Consider the following 17,769-nt stretch of genomic DNA (forward strand, 5'->3'; position numbering starts at 1 on the left):
GAACACTTCATTTGTGATTTGCATGTCTTCCTTATTAAAAAAAATTTTTTTTAAAGTAATCTCTGCATCCAACATGGGGCTCAAACTCATGACCTTGCGATCAAGAGTCACATGCTCCACCAACTGAGCCAACTAGGCACCCCACATGTCCTCCTTATTATAGATAACCTAGTCTAATGAAATGAGATCATTTATAATGATTACATAGTAAAACGTTATAGCCAAAATACAAAAAGTCCTCACTTTATTTTTTAAAAAGTACTTTTGAAAAATTTTATTTCACCAGGGTCTAATCCTTTGCTGATGTTCAAATTTAAACAATTTTTCTGAGTCTGTCTCATAAGCGAAAAACATGAAAAGTTGCTTCTGTGGCATTTTCTTCTAGTTTTTCAAGCCCTCATGTAGTAGCAACTGGTTCAAAATACTGGTTTGTTTCAAAGCATGCAGTTTAGATGTATCTTCGCTGATGATGGTGATATTTCCATTTTGTTCCTGAGCTGTCAGGTCACTTTCACTGTCAGACAGTGTACATAGTAGAATATCGTTTTCATAGGTTGGAAAATAATACCTGAAAACAACCAAAGACATGTTGAATAAATCCAGAAAAGTTTCTAGGCAAATGAACATACATGTTACTATAATTCTGCCAGGTTTCTTTGTCAACAGTTTCAACAGCATTTTGCAAAGGTGGTATGGGGAAATAACTTGTGAATTACTTTTACTTTGACCTCTACTGGATGACATCATTCTTGCTAGTATCCTTGCTAGCTGCCCATTTGGCCTGTGCTTCATATTCCACAGAAACTCACTACCTGAAAAGGCAGCTTACTCTAGAACCGAGCAGCTCTAGTTGCTAGGGATATCTCCACAGATAAGGCTAAAAATGACAACCCTTTCATTTTTACTCTAAGTCCCAGTTCCTCCCTAGAGGTTAACAAAATTCAAATATGGCTACTCTTTCGTACATTAATCCTTCATATATCTGATGAAAACAATTTCCCTTCAGAGTGTGTGTGTGTGTGTGTGTGTGTGTGTGTGTGTGTGTCCTTCCCAATCTAATCATTACTGGTTCCTTCATTCTAGGTGAACAAAAATCAAACATCTACAGAATTTTAAGTCTATTATTCTGGTTCCTTTTCTGGACACATTTAGGAGTTAGCCCTGGTGTATCTCTAAAGATTTCAACTTACTTAATGAGAATTATAGGAACAGGGTCTCAGGTCAATCCAGAAATGACTTTGTCTTTCACAAATCTAGGATTTTTTTAAAGATGAAAATCTAGCACTTTTCGGCTAGTGTTCGGGGGCAGGGGTGGAGTGGGGAGGGGGTGGTGGTGAAGATTTAACATTCTCTGAGAGGAACCTCCAGGTAGCTAGAACCCTATAACCTCTCAGAGGTTCCCTCAGCTGAGGTTGTCCAGACTGATATGAGGACCAGCCCAGAAGGCTGAACTGGCAAAGGATACCTGGCAGTCTGATACCACCTACAGAGGTATAGATCTGTGGGCCAACTGCTTGACATTTATAAAGTACTGAGATGCAAAGTATATACCAGAAGCCCTAATAGTTGGATGTTCTTCGACACAGTAATGTTATTTCTAGGAGCTTATCTAAATGAAAAATTAGATCAGTGTGCAAAAATGCAGGCGTATGGATAGTCATTGTGTTACTATTTATAAGAACAAAATGCAAGAAGTAATCTCACTATCTAACAAATTAGGTAGATCTAGTGAATGGGATATTTGGCAACCCTAAAAAATGATGCAATAGATGTATATTGGTATAGAAAAATGCTTACAACATTCTCTTAACATAATTTTAAAAATTGATACTTCTATATCTACATCTTTATCTATCTTCATACCACAAAACCTGAAATAGTTGGTTACATTTATAAAAGGGGGATTACTTTAAAAATCAGGTTTAAAATATATATTTTTTAATGTTTATTTATTTTTGAAAGAGAGAGACAGAGTGCGAGTGGGAGAAGGGCAGAGGGAAAGGGAGACACAGAATCTGAAACAGGCTCCAGACTGAGCTGTTAGCACAGAGCTTGATGCGGGGCTCGAACTCACAGACCACAAGATCGTGACCTGAGCTGAAGTCGGACTCTTAACTGACTGAGCCACCCAGGTGCCCCTTAAAAATAAGGTTTTTGAAAATTTTTACTTTTTATAATAAACGTACGTTTCTCTTTTATTTAACTGAATAAAGGAACAAATAAGGGCTATGGAGCAAAGAAGTACTGAAAACATAGGACATTAAGGATTACTCACTCTGGTTGATCCCATATCTTTCTTTCAGGAAGCAGTGATGTATGTTTAGTCTCTTCCATGTGAGTCCTTAACTCTGCTTTGGACTTGAATTTCACATGGCAACTATAACATCTACATTGGTGAATTTGCCTTCGAATGAAATTGACCAATTTTACTTGCTGATAGAAATTCAATCCTGAAAATGACAGTTTACAGAATCACTAGACAACTGGTCAGACCCATTTTTGCAAAAGAGCCACTTCCCTTTATTACCCAACCTGAAGAGGCAGTACAATTGTAAAGCGTAATAATAGATACCAAATAACAACAGCCAATACTTATATAGGGCTTATGTGCTAAGCACTGTTCTAATCATTTCCCATGTATTAATTAATTAATACATTTAATTCTTGAAAAAGTCTACCACATAGGTAGTACTACCATGTCCACATTATGTGTTAGGAAACTGTCCACAGCTACACAGTTTGTAAGTGGTTGAGGTAGGATTTGACATACATACATATCTGTAAGGACAGCAAAGTAATGTAACACTTTCCAGAGTCTAGGAAAATAGTCAGTGAGCTGAGGTGTGGGAGGTAAACTTTCTAATCTGTGAGCCATTAGCAAGTCAGTAATTTACATCTTTATGTCCCTAATCTTTCTATCACAGTGACACTGAGAATGATGCAATTGGGTACATCTGTCTATGGTAAATAATCTAGCTACACTGTCAAACAGTGCAGTAGGTGTTTTGTATACATTCTCCACTCCCTGTAACAGTCTGTTGACCTGAGGCCTTATGTCACACAGCCATTAAGGGCTGGGGCTGGAATCTGAGCTCTGACTTCAAAATCCATGGTCTTCCCATCAGCCCCTTCCACTTTATGAAAGATACTAACCATTAACTTGTGTTTTATTTGAAGCATATTCATATATGTAGGAAAGAAGGAAGACCATATGAAACCAAAAACCATATTTGAACGTTACAGTTCAAAATGGTTGTGAATCACTGCTTCAGGCAGTCCTGCTGAGACCATCTGTGGAGAGACACATTTTGGCTGTGTACTCCCCAATCACGACTACTGAACGCAGGCATCGTTTACAGAATAGTGTATAAAAATGCAGCATCATGGAAAACAACTTCTGAATCAAACTTACCAAGTTCTGACTTTATTTTGAGGAGATCAAAATCGTGTGCTTCCTAAAAAAAGGAATGAATATCTGTGAGTATATAAATTATTTAATCTTTCAGGCTGAAGTTATAAACAGACAGCTTATTCATAGGAGTTTGAACACTGCTGAAACTCAGTCTCAGTTCATCATCTTCTGCTTCTGAAGTAGTCGAAATGTAACTGTTTCCCTCCCCACATCCAACTACTTTTTAAAGCACAGTCCAAACAAGTCATGCCAATCAGCTAAAACATTTTAATTATTCACAGTTTGTATCTACAGTTTTCACAATTTACTATGTATGCATTCTGCAGTCTGACAAAAGTGTCCCCAGTCTCTAGTAAGACGTGGCCCTACTTACCATACTGTGCGCCTGGACTCGAATTATGGATATAGGTCCTTTGCTACACAAGCAGATAGGTGATTTTGCAAATCTGCTTTTCATTTTATGCTGTCAAGTACACTGCTTAATGCAAATTTCTCTTCACTCACATCTTCCCACAAATTACATTTCTTTTGATTTTTACAATGCAGACTTATTTTATTTTGTTCCACTCCTGCAATCGTCCATCTGGGTAAATGTTTGAACTTAAAAGCTTACAGAGAATAAAGACCATCTAACTCCCTGTGAAGGCATTTAGTGTCACATCAGAGGCAGGATGATTAGGAACACCATTGACTCTTTATCTCCGAAAGTGACTGAGCAGAGGCCGTGGACACGGGTCAAGGGTGTTGCAAAGGGAATTCCTACACAGGGTGGGGGGCTGAGACTTCCTTCAGTTCAAAGATTTTAGGATATTATGAATTAATTTTAAATGCTAGAAACTATACACACAATACTATCAGCAACCTGTTTCAGAGAAAATTACTCTCTGCTTTCATAGGGTAAACGCTCGTGGCCTTTTGGATACCTTCTAAGTTCTTACTTTACGGAATTGAGAACAGTGGGTCTGAATGAGAGTGGGGAGAAGGTGGGTGAAACAGGATGCTCTGCGCCACGGTTGGCAGAGACGGCCGGGGGAGGGTAGGGAGAGCATATGAGAATCATCCGGCAATATTTTTCTATTATAATCACCCCTCTCCCCCCAAGCTGTGCTACCGTCCTGAATCATTAGATGTCCCCCTTCCCACCCCCACTGTGCAGCTTAGGATCAGAGGTGTTGGGAGTGTGTCCTCTCTCAGATACACTGGCATGAAAAAAAGGTTTAGAATTATTACCTTCAAGCTTAATTGTAACATAAAAATGGCATCCAGAAAAGAACACACAGGCTGGAAGCGCCCTCACATTTCTTCCCTCCAAATTGTTGTAACTGAAGGAGCTGCACAGCCACACCATGCACCCTCTGTGCCAGTGTCCCCCATTTCATCAAGGGCTTTGTGAAGGGCAACCTCTCCCTTCTGCTCTCCTTACCAGCACAGGAAGCAGTGGAAAAAGACTTAGAACCTGTCTATATCTTGAGCACTGTTAATCATGGATACAGGTCCTGCATTCTAAATGAGAATTATCTACAAAGATCTGAGAGGAAGGACAGCATGAATAGTCTGCGAACTCCTATGCTGACCTTTCACATAGGTCCAGTGCCCTGTACTCAACTGTCCTGAGTTCTGGTTCTCCTTGACGGATCTGGCGGTCTCTCGTTTTGCTTATCGCATTTTTAGGAACAGGATGACAGAAATTAAACATAGAAGCTGATAAGACTGCTACTGCTATCAGCCACCCTGCCAGAAGAAAACAAAATTCAGACGAATACAAGCATCTTACCTCCATGTGGACACATAATTTCTCAATTGTTTCTGCTTGCTTTTCACAAAATAGGCAGACAGCAGAGTCAGGGCGCTCTTCCCAATCAGACCAGTCGCTGTGTTAAAAAAGAAAATAGTAAATACGGAGATTCCCCTCACACAGTCACTTGGTATTACCTTCTCCTCCCTAGGAAACCCTGCCAATCTCTTTCAACTCTGACATCGCTGTAAAGATTGTCACATCATATTATGACTTTTTGATACAGCTTTTGAAATTCAGAGCAGCACCATGAAATTAATATAAATAGCGAACAGGTGCTGCTCCATTTTCTTCTATCTGCTTCTCTTCTGAGCAGCTATTTCACTGCAGAATCAGGATAATGTTTTTCTGACACAGCCAGGTTTAATTTGCAAAGGAGGCCTATCAGAGATGCGATGCTCTCTCTCATTAGCCACAACCACTAAGTACACATGCTGTGAAGTGTAAGGCTGGGAGTATGTCTCTGCATGACAAACGGTGTGTTTTAAAAAGCAAATCGTACATCCTTCATGTGAGAAATGCTGATCATTCACATGGGACAAGTGTTAAATCTGGTGGTAGACAGAGAAGTTAAAAATCATACAGGACCCATTTTACCTACCATTCCTGCCGACCCACCACCCTCTGCATTTATTTTTGGAGATACTGCCAACTTCTTCTCATTCCTGAGCCTGGAAAACTGAAATTCCAGGAGAGAAAAAAAGGCCAAACGGCTTTGAAGGAAAAGTGGATGAGTAACAGGGAATCCTTTTAGGTTGAAAAACACATGTCTCAAGGCTGTAACTCCAAGGAAAGGAGCTGTGAGTTTCCAGTGACTCGAGTTTTCAGTGACTCAATGGGATGAACATGGAACAAGGTTAACTTCACTTCCATTATATTCTCTAATCATATCACTTCAAGGTCTGGGCACCAACCAAGTGAGCAAAACACCAATAGAAGGTATTTTTCTCTGCACTATATTTTACCTGTGTGTCCAATTAACAGTTTTAAAGGCAAAAAACTATTTAGTTAGAGTAACAGTCGCTTTAATGATTTTTATGCTGAAGTTACTTTGAATTCAAGTTTTTGCACTAATACATGGAAGGATGGATGGCTTAAAAAGAAAGTCTTTTTTATTTCTATTCTCTCTTCAGAATGATCATTTTAAACCAACTCAAGAAATGTTTTCTTACTCTTAAAACAACCACAATTAATTAGCAGCAGTAACAAGTCTTACTCTTCCTGATGGTCTAGCAACTCCCGATCATCTTCCAACTGAACCTCCTCCCACGATTTTCCAAGTTCCTTTGTGGGAAGAATAGAAGGATTAGAGAGCTGGAAGAAGCGGGGTGAAGAGGAGAAAGGAGAGAGAAAATAGACACAGAACTTAAAAAAAAAAAAAAACAACCATAAAAAAAACCCCACAGAAACTCATACTCGGTGGTCTTAAATCAATACACGTAGGATTTATTAAAACAGTTATTTCGGTCACAAGGAAGGATGTATCCTAAAACATTTTTAATGTTTTTCTTTTTAGAGAAGCAGTAGTATTTTTTCAATCAAATTCCTTTCTCTTAAATGTAAACCAACATTTCTTAACCCTGGATGTACATTAGAATCTCTTGGGGATCTTTTTAGAAATCCAAAAATATCTCTGGATGGGGACCCTGAAACACTGTCCTAGCTGGACTGTTTCTCCTTGAGGTCCCCTACAGTCTATTTTTCAAACAGCAGCACAGTGATCTTTCTAAAGGACACTTCCCTGTTTGTATAAACCCTCCCATGGCTTCTTAACCACATGGAGGACAAAATTCAGAGGCCTTACCATGGCTTGTAAGATCTCCACGTTCTGCCCTGGCTCCTTCTCCATCCCTTAGGGCCCACCACTTTTTCTCTGGCTCAGTTTGCTCCAGACACATCAGTCTTTTTGCTTGAACACAGCAGGCTCACTTCTACCCAGGTCCTGTACGTGTTGTATTCTCTGTCTGAACACTGCTCTCTCACATAACTGCAGGGTTCAGTCATTCTGGTATCTGCTTAAATGTTACCATCTCTTTTTCCGACTACTCTGTTAAAACTACACCCCTTCTCCAAGTTACTTTTTATTCCCCTATTATGTTTTTTATTTTTGTTAAAGCATTGATCACTACCTGAAATCAAGTTTGTGTTATCTATTTGTTCTCTTATTCGCTATTTGTTTTTTCCACCAGAATGCCCATGAGGACATGGACTTTGTTCACTGTTACATTTCCAGACCCAGGCATACAGTAAGTACTAGAAAGTATTTTTTAAATTAAATTATAACTGAAAAAATGTAACAATTCAATGCCAATTTAGATTCTATCTCAAAAGGTTTTTGTAAGGTGATTAAATAAATTAGTTAATGTATGGGTATACCTCAGAAATATTGTAGGTTTGGTTCCAGACCATCAATATAAGGCAAGTCAAATGAACATTTGGTTTCCTAGTGCATATAAAAGTTATGCTTATATTATACTGTAGTATTTTATGTGTGCAAGCATTTTATCTAAAAAAATAATGTACATACCTTACTTAAGTACTCTGAGAATTACCAAAATGTGACCCCAAGACATGAAGTGAGCAAATGCTGTTGAAAAAATGGTGCTGATAGACTTGCTCAAAACAAAGTGGCCACAAATCTTCAATCTGTAAAAAATGTCTGTCTGCAAAGTGCAATAAAACAAAGAACGCCTGGATATAAATACATGGTACCAGGCAACAGTAAGTACTCAAGTATCTACTCAAATCTCTTTTATTTCTCACAGTTCATGGAGAAGCTCTACCCATTTAGGGCTGTGTCTGGCAAATTAAGTCATAGTTTCAGCAAAACTTTATGGAGCGTTGAGTAGAAATCATTTCTTTTGGCCCAACCATTTCTCTTTTCTATTCTTGAGTCATTCTCTGGTCTTTTCTTCTCTCTCCATCCAGTTTTCCCACTATGCCATGCAAAAGCAGAGAGTACATTAAAGAGGGATGTAGGAACGATAATGGACACCTTTTCAAGCAGCTAAACTATGGTTACAGTCAAGATTGACCTGACCTGCCACAAATACAGACATCCTTGATAGATATTCCTCCTTTGGAAAAAAATAACCAAAATTTACTCTCAGTTATGAATATTTTTTTCTCTAAAAAGGTATTCATTTAACCCAAAACAAAGAACTATAAGGTCCATTATGATTTAGGAAAAAAGAAAATCTATCATTCATCAACTTAATGAGAGGTTTTGAAGCTGTCATTATCTATCAGCTAAATGATGCATAAACTCAGACATGCAGAGATTTACCATAATGTCATTAGAGATATTTAATTTGGAGTCTATAATGTATTTCCCAGAGTTGTCACGAAATGTCTGAACCTCATTATGGACACCAAGAATGGCCTCAAAACTGCCAATGGGGTCTTTGTTAGTTGGAATTTTTGGTGATGAATTCAATCTTTCATGGATTACTTGGTCTCTCCGGACTTGTACTTTAAGGTCATTGCTGCAAGATATTAATTCAAGGAAGGGCCATCTATTACCATTTTCAGTGATATGGGCAAATGTTGTTGATCAATAAATGTTTTGGCCAAAGAGACATAAAATATCTTTCAGTATCAAACTTCCAAACTCAAAGCATTATTGTGCAATTTTCTCAGTATTTGGTAGAACACGTAGGAATTTTTCTAGGCAATACAGCACTAACTGTTTACCATTTGAGAGGAAAATGGAACTCCGTGATCATTAGTGTAGTAGGTAACAAGTGATTTGCAGGTGACATTGGCCCAGACTTTCCTAGAATGCTCTGCCATGTAGAGTTGAATATATATAGTTTATTATAGGAATAAGACCCAAAAAGAAGAAAAAAAAAAAAAACAAAACAGAGCACAGAACTCCCTAATTAAGATTCTGTGCCTGCTAATGAATCATGTTAGGAAAGCAAAGAATTAAAAAAAAAAACCAAAGTTTGGAAGGCATGTCAGTAAAGATGTTCAGAACACCCCCTCAACCTCCTGCATCAGATGGTTTATGATCAATGAGAGGGTGGACAAGAAAAACAAAAAAAAAAAAATCCTCTTCACCCAGCACCCCCACCGCTCCACATACAAACTTCTATGTACTTACACAAAAAACCCATCATAAACAGAGAAAGAGGTGTCTTAAATGTTAATAATTTCAGTAGAGAGAACTATACCAAAACTATGAAAACAGGTTAAGAGCACAATTCTGTTACAAATGGCTCTGTATATTTTAAGAATAAAAAAATAGAAATCAAAAAACGATAAAGCCACAGCAAAAACAGTTTCCTTTAGGAAAATTCAGGGCTTGAAACAGGAGTACCTTAGGAATAGGCAGCTGAAGGCTCAATGATGATGTACACAGTTCATTTCCCTCTGAGGCAGGGGAATCTGAATGTGAAACTGCCTGTGAAATTGTCCCCTTGGCCATCCCCCCTAGCCATTGAGCCCTTTTGTTTGTGAGAAAACAAAGAAAGAACCCGTAAGTAGGTAATCCAGAATATGCATAGGGACTTTTTATGTATTTGCAAGTCTGTTATTATTCAAAAACTGATATGAATTATTAAACATGGAAATCATCTCACCTAAGGAAGAAAAATGTATCTGTCAATTCGCTGAGCTCAGAGGAGAGCCAAAACCAGCCTCTGTCCTTAGCTCTCTCACCTTTGATGACTATCAGAGGGCATCTTGCCAGGAGTATCCTGGATGCTGCCAGCACTGCTGGCCTGGAGATTCTGTTTGGAGTGGAGGTGAGCAACTCTGTGGGCCCATGACTCAATTACTGCATTAATGTGCTACAGGAGAGGTCCAAGCATTAACTGCATACACCCCATTCCGAGGTGCTGAAATTACGTGCTTACACGCCTGTCTCTCATACCAACCTTTAACTCTCTGGGAGTAGGGACTTAAATTAACCACCTTGTCCGTAATATTTTTCTTCCTCTTCCACCAGTGTCTGGTACCTGGAAGGCACTCAAATGTTTGTAGAATGTATAAAGCCAGTTAAAGTGACTCTTACAGGGAAGAGGATGTGAGAAATGGGTATGCAGACCCTGACGACTAATAACAATAGTTCTTCTCTTTTTGGCCCACTTTCCTCAGTCATGTAACCCTCTTCCCTCAGAGGAATACACAGTGAATGTCTCTCAGTATTGTTTTTCCCATCTTTGAAAATAAAGCAACGTCATTATTCATTGCTTAAACTCTTAGAAGAATTCATTCTTCATATTAAATATTTTTATGAAATATTAAATATTTTCAGTAATGGGGTCTAAAAGAAAACTAAAAGGATGCTGAGAAATCTCTGGGCCTCATTTTTCTCTAACTACACATTATTAAAATTGGGAACAGTTGTTTATATACTCGTTCTATTTGTTATGATGCCTTTTATTTACTACAATACTCAGGATATTATTAAGGTTGATACTTCTGGTAAGCAATTCTCTATGTGAGGACACTTCTACATCTTTAGAGACTTTATTAGCTTCTTCAGTCATTTTTTTTTTTAATTTTAAAAAAATTATTTATTTGCTTTTTTGAGAGAGAGAGAGAGAGAGTGTGAGTGTGGGAGGGGCAGAGAGAGAGGAAGACACAGAATCCGAACCAGGCTCCAGGCTCTGAGCTGTCAGTACACAGCTTGATGCGGGGCTTGATGGCCTGAGCTGAAGTCGGATGCTTAACCTACTGAGCCACCCAGGCGCCCCTTCTTCAATCCTTTTCTGAGTTAAGTTTACATCATTCCAAAATGCTACAGCTAATCATAACATATTTTAGGTTTTGTGTAAAAAAATTTTTTTTAATGTATGTTTATTTTTGAGAGAACAGAGAGCAAGCAGGGCAGGGGCAGAGAGAAAGGGAGACATAGAAACTGAAGCAGGCTCCAGGCTCTGAGCTGTCAGCAGAGGGCTTGAACTCACAAACCATGAGATCATGACCTGAACCCAAGTCAGAAGCTTCAGACTGAGCCACCAGGTGCCCCTAGGTTTTATTTTTTAAAATCATTCTTATTATTGTGGGCTATTTACCTCAGTGGGAAAGCATATAGGGCTAAGAAGGCTAAGGTTATGGGTCAGAGCCCTTGAGGAGCCTGTTGAAGTCAGCTTTTCTTTGACCTTGAATCACTTTCTAGTTTGGTACAAAAGAGAACAGGCAGGAAGGTGATCATTATGAGTTCATCACCATTACTTGACCAAAAACTCAACCAACAAAGTAAGAGGTAGATACTAGTATTATTTCAACTGTAAACATTGAGGAAAAATTATAAAATGGATATACAGAGAGGTTAAGTATTCTGTTCTAACTATATGACCTTGGAAAAAGACCTGTGCCTAATCTCCTAATCTATAAAATGGTGATAAAGATAAAACCTGTGACATAGGGATGTGCTTAAGAGTAAATGGCTTAATATAAATTCCCAAGATGGTGTCTGGCACATATCAAGTACTCAAATGTTGTTAGTTAAAAGAAAAAAATTACTGCTATTTATCACCATTTTTCTAAAGTGATTTAATTTTCATTTTATATATTATTAAAGTCTTTATATTCTCTTGAAACACTTCTCTTAGGCTATGATTCATGCCACATGACATCTGGGCAGTCAGTGGGCAGTAAAATCTAGCATGCTCATCTAGAGACAGCTGGTCCTTGTAGATAATTTCAGTTTTGACAGACACACTACTTGATGCCCAGAGAATAAAGTATCATACTTTTCTAAAAGTGCCAGCAGAATTTGAGTGAGCAGTCCTTTTGAAGTCTCCTCTAAAAGGTAAATACCTCCAGCTATATAATGTTCCGCTAGTCCCAAGGTCTTGAATATCATTTTAAAAGATCCCCGGAAGGAAGTACTGTTAAATTGCTTCCACAGCTTTCTGCAATAGGTGGTATTTCTTAGGGCTAACACTGAGGTCTACTCCCCATTGGACTGGGCTGGCCCTGAAGCAGCATTTGTTCTAGGGATGAATGACTGATTTCTAGAGAAGATTGAAGGACTCAGAGGGTGCCTTTGCCTTTAGCTAGTTGTAAAACATTTGTAGCAGATCATGGCAACCTCTCGGAGTCAATCTTCAAACACATGTCAAACTTGCTTCTCAAGGGGAATTTTACTTTAACGCTATAAGGTTTAGTTAGAACAGACAAAAATTCCACCCTCCAGCAGAGAGTTCCACCATATTTCAGGATATGCTTGTTTCTGCCCAACAGATAAAATGGTTGATTATAATCAGTTATGCCTTCTGTGGCTACTGAGCTTGGTTCTAATTTCCTATTGCAAGGAAAAAAATAATTTCCATTTGCCTAAGAAACATGTCAGAAAGAGAACTCTCTAGCTTTCTTCTAATTCCAGCAGAGAGTTCCTTAACTCCTTTCTTTAAACGAGTTGATCCTCTCCTTTGTAATGTACAGCCCCCCCCCCCCCAAATTCAGCAGACTAGGGCAGGGTGCTAGCACTCCCAGTCACTGTGTCATTCAGAATCCCCTCTCACATTTCCAAATACCCCCCCAGTGACGCGTGCTGCACCAGCTGAATATGTTCTCTTAACCAAAAAGGTCAGCAAGTGGTTTTGAGGTTTCTAAGGAAGGAAAGCTTTTAATATATTTAAAATCCTCGACATGATAACTCCGTTATTACGTTCTATTAGCCAAACAAGTAAAAGTCCTCTTGCCTAGTGAAATGATTTGGTTTCTCTAAAATTTCCATCAAAGATATGCTGGACAAGGAGGATGATACTTTTTTTTCTTTATGGGGAAGGGAAGATTTTTTTTAAATTTTTTTTTCAACGTTTATTTATTTTTGGGACAGAGAGAGACAGAGCATGAACAGGGAAGGGGCAGAGAGAGAGGGAGACACAGAATCGGAAACAGGCTCCAGGCTCTGAGCCATCAGCCCAGAGCCTGATGCGGGGCTCGAACTCACGGAAACAGGCTCCAGGCTCTGAGCCATCAGCCCAGAGCCTGATGCGGGGCTCGAACTCACGGACCGCGAGATCGCGACCTGGCTGAAGTCGGACGCTTAACCGACTGCGCCACCCAGGCGCCCCTTTTTGCTATTTTTTAAAAAAATTTTTTTTTTCAACGTTTATTTATTTTTGGGACAGAGAGAGACAGAGCATGAACAGGGAAGGGGCAGAGAGAGAGGGAGACACAGAATCGGAAACAGAAGATTTTTTTAAAGGGGAAAGAGTAAAAGATTGTTTTTTTTAAAGGGTTATCTAGCATAGCACACCTAGCACATCCAGCTGTCAAGAGATGTTTTTTGTAGAGAATATAGTCTCTGGACTCAAGGTAATAGATAATATCACAAATGGGAGAGAATACGTGGATATCCAAGTACCTTATATCTATTATTACTTTTTTTTGTTCAAGATCACTATGAATCCTACAGGCATGACATTTTTACTGTGTAAAATTCTGGCAAATCAAAGACAAACCAAATCAAGTTGCGATTTATAAACTAACCATTTTAAAGCTAATCACTGCTTGAAAGTGTCCCTGGATTGCATTTTGACCTTTCTACTAATTGCTTGTTTAAATATTAGACAGCCCTTGGAAGGATATTTGTTCATGGAAATGCAAATTTTAACTTATGAAGAGAAAGGCTTACCAAATAATTGATGACATAAAATCGGTCATATTCTCTGTTCTTAGGATTGATCCTCCGATGCTGTTTTTTCCTCATATGATCTTTAAGCGTATTTTTGTCCCTGAAGGTCTTCTCACAGTATAAGCACTGCAAGCTAAAAGAAATGCACAAACATTGATAGATTACACAAGTCTCTTGGATAGTTGCTGCAATAGCCCTTTATTATTAAGTCTTATGATTACTCATTTTAGGTCACAAAGACTCTTCAACTGGGATATGACATCCTTGTTGGAACCCTCTTACTTTATTTCTTTGACTTTGTGGGATGCATGCGTGGTTTATTTTGTAGTTGGCTAAGTTAGCCAACTTGGCTATGCAGTTCAAACCGTGACAAAGATAGCTAAGATCCAAAAATTATTTTAGTGTTTTCTAATCAAATGATCTCTTCTAAAAATGAAAACATAGGCATGTTCTTCAAATAATTATGCTGATTGATAACTAGCATTGGTTGCCTCCATTGAGTACAACAAATTAGCCCATGCGTAGATTTGCAAGGGTTAATTCCTACTTCCAGTACATATTTAACTATGGGACTTGGTCAAGTTACTTGCCCTCTCTGTTGTCATTCATTTTCTACTGAAAATGAACAGATTGCTAGTAAAATATCTTCCTCATCCTATGTCTGACAGTTCATATGGCCTGTAACTTCTCCCTAGCAGTCTAGTTAGAGTTCTATTTCTTGGAGTCACACAGGTTATGTCTAATCTTCCTTGTACATGAAAACTCTCAAATGACTGAAATCAGTTCAAATTTTGAAATCTTGTGTCATCACTACTAAACACTCTTTTAACCATTTCTTGTGTCACAGAAATAACTATAGTTTATGGGATAAATAAACTAACTAGGGATATTCATTATGCTAATCTTGCTAGAAAATACATCTAGTATTATTTTATAAATGAAGGATCATTTAATATGAGTGAAAAGACTTGTTGTAGTGGAGTGCTGGTACCAGAATTTGAATTCAGAACTTTTAATAACAGATCCGTGTCAATTAATACATTTTTCTTAATGTTATTGCTTCAAATATTGTGGGCTGAGATTTTATTTGAAAACAAAACCCAAAAACCAAAAAAACCTAGGTTGTGAGAGAAAAATATTGGGCCCTATTCTAGAAAGAAAAGTAGACAGATTTTTGAAAGCCATTTTAGGGGCGCCTGGGTGGCGCAGTCGGTTAAGCGTCCGACTTCAGCCAGGTCACGATCTCGCGGTCCCTGAGTTCGAGCCCCGCGTCGGGCTCTGGGCTGATGGCTCAGAGCCTGGAGCCTGTTTCCGATTCTGTGTCTCCCTCTCTCTCTGCCCCTCCCCCGTTCATGCTCTGTCTCTCTCTGTCGCAAAAATAAATAAACGTTGAAAAAAAAAAAAAAAGCCATTTTAGTGACCCATAGAATTTCTTCCTTACTTTAACAAGCTAAGCTCTAGATACCCATGGTCACCAGAATATGACCTTAGGAAAAGTGAAGTGTTATGATATATAAATGTGAATACATACTAAAAGGTAAAAGAATGGATATAGTACGTTATGTCTGATATAAAGCTGAGTAGCATACAATTTGACAATATATTTACTAAATATGTGAAAACTTATACTGTAAAGCAAAAGAATTATGAATACAAAATTAAAAAATGGGGAGATACTAGTGAGGAGATACATATAAAGATTCAAGGAAATTTATAATGTTTTATTTCTTTGGTTGGATGGAGAGAATACTCTTCTACCCTATATACTTTTTTATGGTATGTACATTGTTTGGTATATATGATACTTTTATTTAAAAAATGGTAAAAGGCAATATGATCTAGACAAAATGAACAACACTGTGATGCAAAACGTGAACTTTTCCAACATGAGAAATGAGAAAATTCCATTTTGTTAATTACTTCTTTTAGATTAATTTTTAAAAATTCCCAACAGACATTTAAAAAAATTCCCAACAGAACTGAAAATTAAAATAACTGCAGGATATGTTTCATGGAAAAAAAAAATACTTACTTGTCAAGCTTTTTCTGTAATGTGCACAGAAATTCATTGCAGTTTACAATGTTGTCTGGCAAGCCAATGTTGAAAGCATGTTCTCTGGCCATGTGGTTCAAAAGAACAGATCTAGGAAGAAATATGAGCAATTTATACTATTTATAAATCATCTAGTAAAAAATCAGATCAGGAATAGCATTTTCAAAATGATAACACTAATCAGAAGTACATGCAAAGGTTAAACACTACAACACACTTTTGGGCTATGAAACAGTGATATGTTATAAAGTATTTAAGTACACATATAATCACATGAATTCTTTGTAAAGTGAGTCCAAATTTGTTCCATTATTTGCCAGTGGACAGGAATATACTCTATGTATGAATTAGTTTTCTCTCCTTTAAGTGAAAAAAAACGTGTTTGCTGACTTTTCCAACTTATCATGGGAGGAGGAAGAGACAACTGCCAAAGGGAAATATGTCCTGCTATGCATGTCCTGGAATCAGAGACATTTAACTCACTATTGGACAGAGATCTGGAACCCACCATTCACACATCAATTATATGCAAGGGTTTTGACACACTGAATACACAGTCACCAGGCTGTTGAATAGTTTATGTGGAAAAGGAAAATTTTATGTAAATTTATCTAACTTTTAGATAGCAAAAATGCTTATGTGTAAAAATATGTTATTCTATTGGGCCATTATCACAACTTTATTTTTTATTTTTTTTATTTTTTTTTTATTTAAAAAAATTTTTTTTCAACATTTATTTATTTTTGGGACAGAGAGAGACAGAGCATGAACGGGGGAGGGGCAGAGAGAGAGGGAGACACAGAATCGGAAACAGGCTCCAGGCTCTGAGCCATCAGCCCAGAGCCCGACGCGGGGCTCGAACTCACGGACCGCGAGATCGTGACCTGGCTGAAGTCGGACGCTTAACCGACTGCGCCACCCAGGCGCCCCACAACTTGATTTTTATGTATGTTTGTATGTGATCTCTACATCCAACATGGGGCTTGAACTCACGACACTGAGATCAAGAGTCACATGCTCTTCCAACTGAGCCAGCCAAGCACTCCCTTTATCACAACTTTAGTTCATAAAATAAAGGTGACAGTTTTGGGGAACTCATTAATACACAAACCATTGATAGACTATGCATACTGATACATTATACAGTTTATTTTATCTACTTTATTTAGACACTTAGCTGACCCAAAATAATTGTTTCTAGGATTATTATTTTTTTTCCTTTAGAAAATGAAATAAAGCATCCATCCCTATGAAAATGTTGTTTTTTTTTTAACTATGTAGGGTCACATATATTAATCTCATTGTTAATATGCTCTGTTTGTCTAAGTGCTTAACTATTGATAACTTTGAATAAAACTAGTATTTGGTGGAGTATTTCACAGTACCTTTTAGCACAGATTTTTCTCTATGCCAACTGACCTATATAAGAATCAAATCTTCATTAGTGATGTTCTAACATCAGTGTTTCAATCAAAACATTTTCTGAATTCTAGCAAGTACTTATCTGTGTACCTATCCTCTCCTTTTCAGTGTTTTCCAGACAATAATGCTCAATAGAATAACATATTTTTACACGTAAGCATTTTTGCCATGTAAAACTTAGATAAATTTACATAAAATTTTCCTTTTCCACATAACTTTGTGAGTTTGAGCCCCACATCGGGCTCTGTGTTGACAGCTCAGTGCCTGGGGCCTGCTTGGGATTCTGTGTCTCCCTTTTTCTGCTCTTCCTGTTCACATACAACACTCTCCCTCTCTCAAAAATAAACATAAAAAAATTTTTTTTAATGTTAAAAAAAATGATGTACATTTGTAGGGGCACCTGGGTGGCTCAGTCATTTGAGTGATGGACTCGTGATTTCAGCTGAGGTCATGATCTCACGTTTTCATGAGTTCAAGCCCGCAGAGCCCAC

The 17,769-nt window shown here is 38.0% G+C and overlaps 1 protein-coding gene across 3 annotated transcripts in view; it reads right to left on the reverse strand.

Annotated features, from left to right (window-relative positions):
* Positions 1-227: 227 nt before the first annotated feature.
* The window catches only part of ZNF277 (zinc finger protein 277), a 114,947-nt gene continuing 97,405 nt past the window's right edge, over positions 228-17,769 (reverse strand). For all 3 annotated transcript variants that reach the window (XM_040472212.1, XM_040472213.1, XM_040472214.1), the window contains 7 exons: positions 15,836-15,946; positions 13,804-13,936; positions 6,424-6,491; positions 5,187-5,283; positions 3,413-3,455; positions 2,276-2,450; positions 228-568 (listed from right to left, as the gene is read on the reverse strand). In XM_040472212.1, the coding sequence (XP_040328146.1) occupies positions 382-568; positions 2,276-2,450; positions 3,413-3,455; positions 5,187-5,283; positions 6,424-6,491; positions 13,804-13,936; positions 15,836-15,946 (814 nt within the window). In that variant the 3' untranslated portion in view covers positions 228-381. The remainder of the gene's footprint in view (positions 569-2,275; positions 2,451-3,412; positions 3,456-5,186; positions 5,284-6,423; positions 6,492-13,803; positions 13,937-15,835; positions 15,947-17,769) is intronic.

This window comes from Herpailurus yagouaroundi, unplaced genomic scaffold (assembly GCF_014898765.1).
Source record: "Herpailurus yagouaroundi ecotype Mexico unplaced genomic scaffold, PumYag 100, whole genome shotgun sequence".
NCBI classification, from domain to species: Eukaryota; Metazoa; Chordata; class Mammalia; order Carnivora; family Felidae; genus Herpailurus; species Herpailurus yagouaroundi.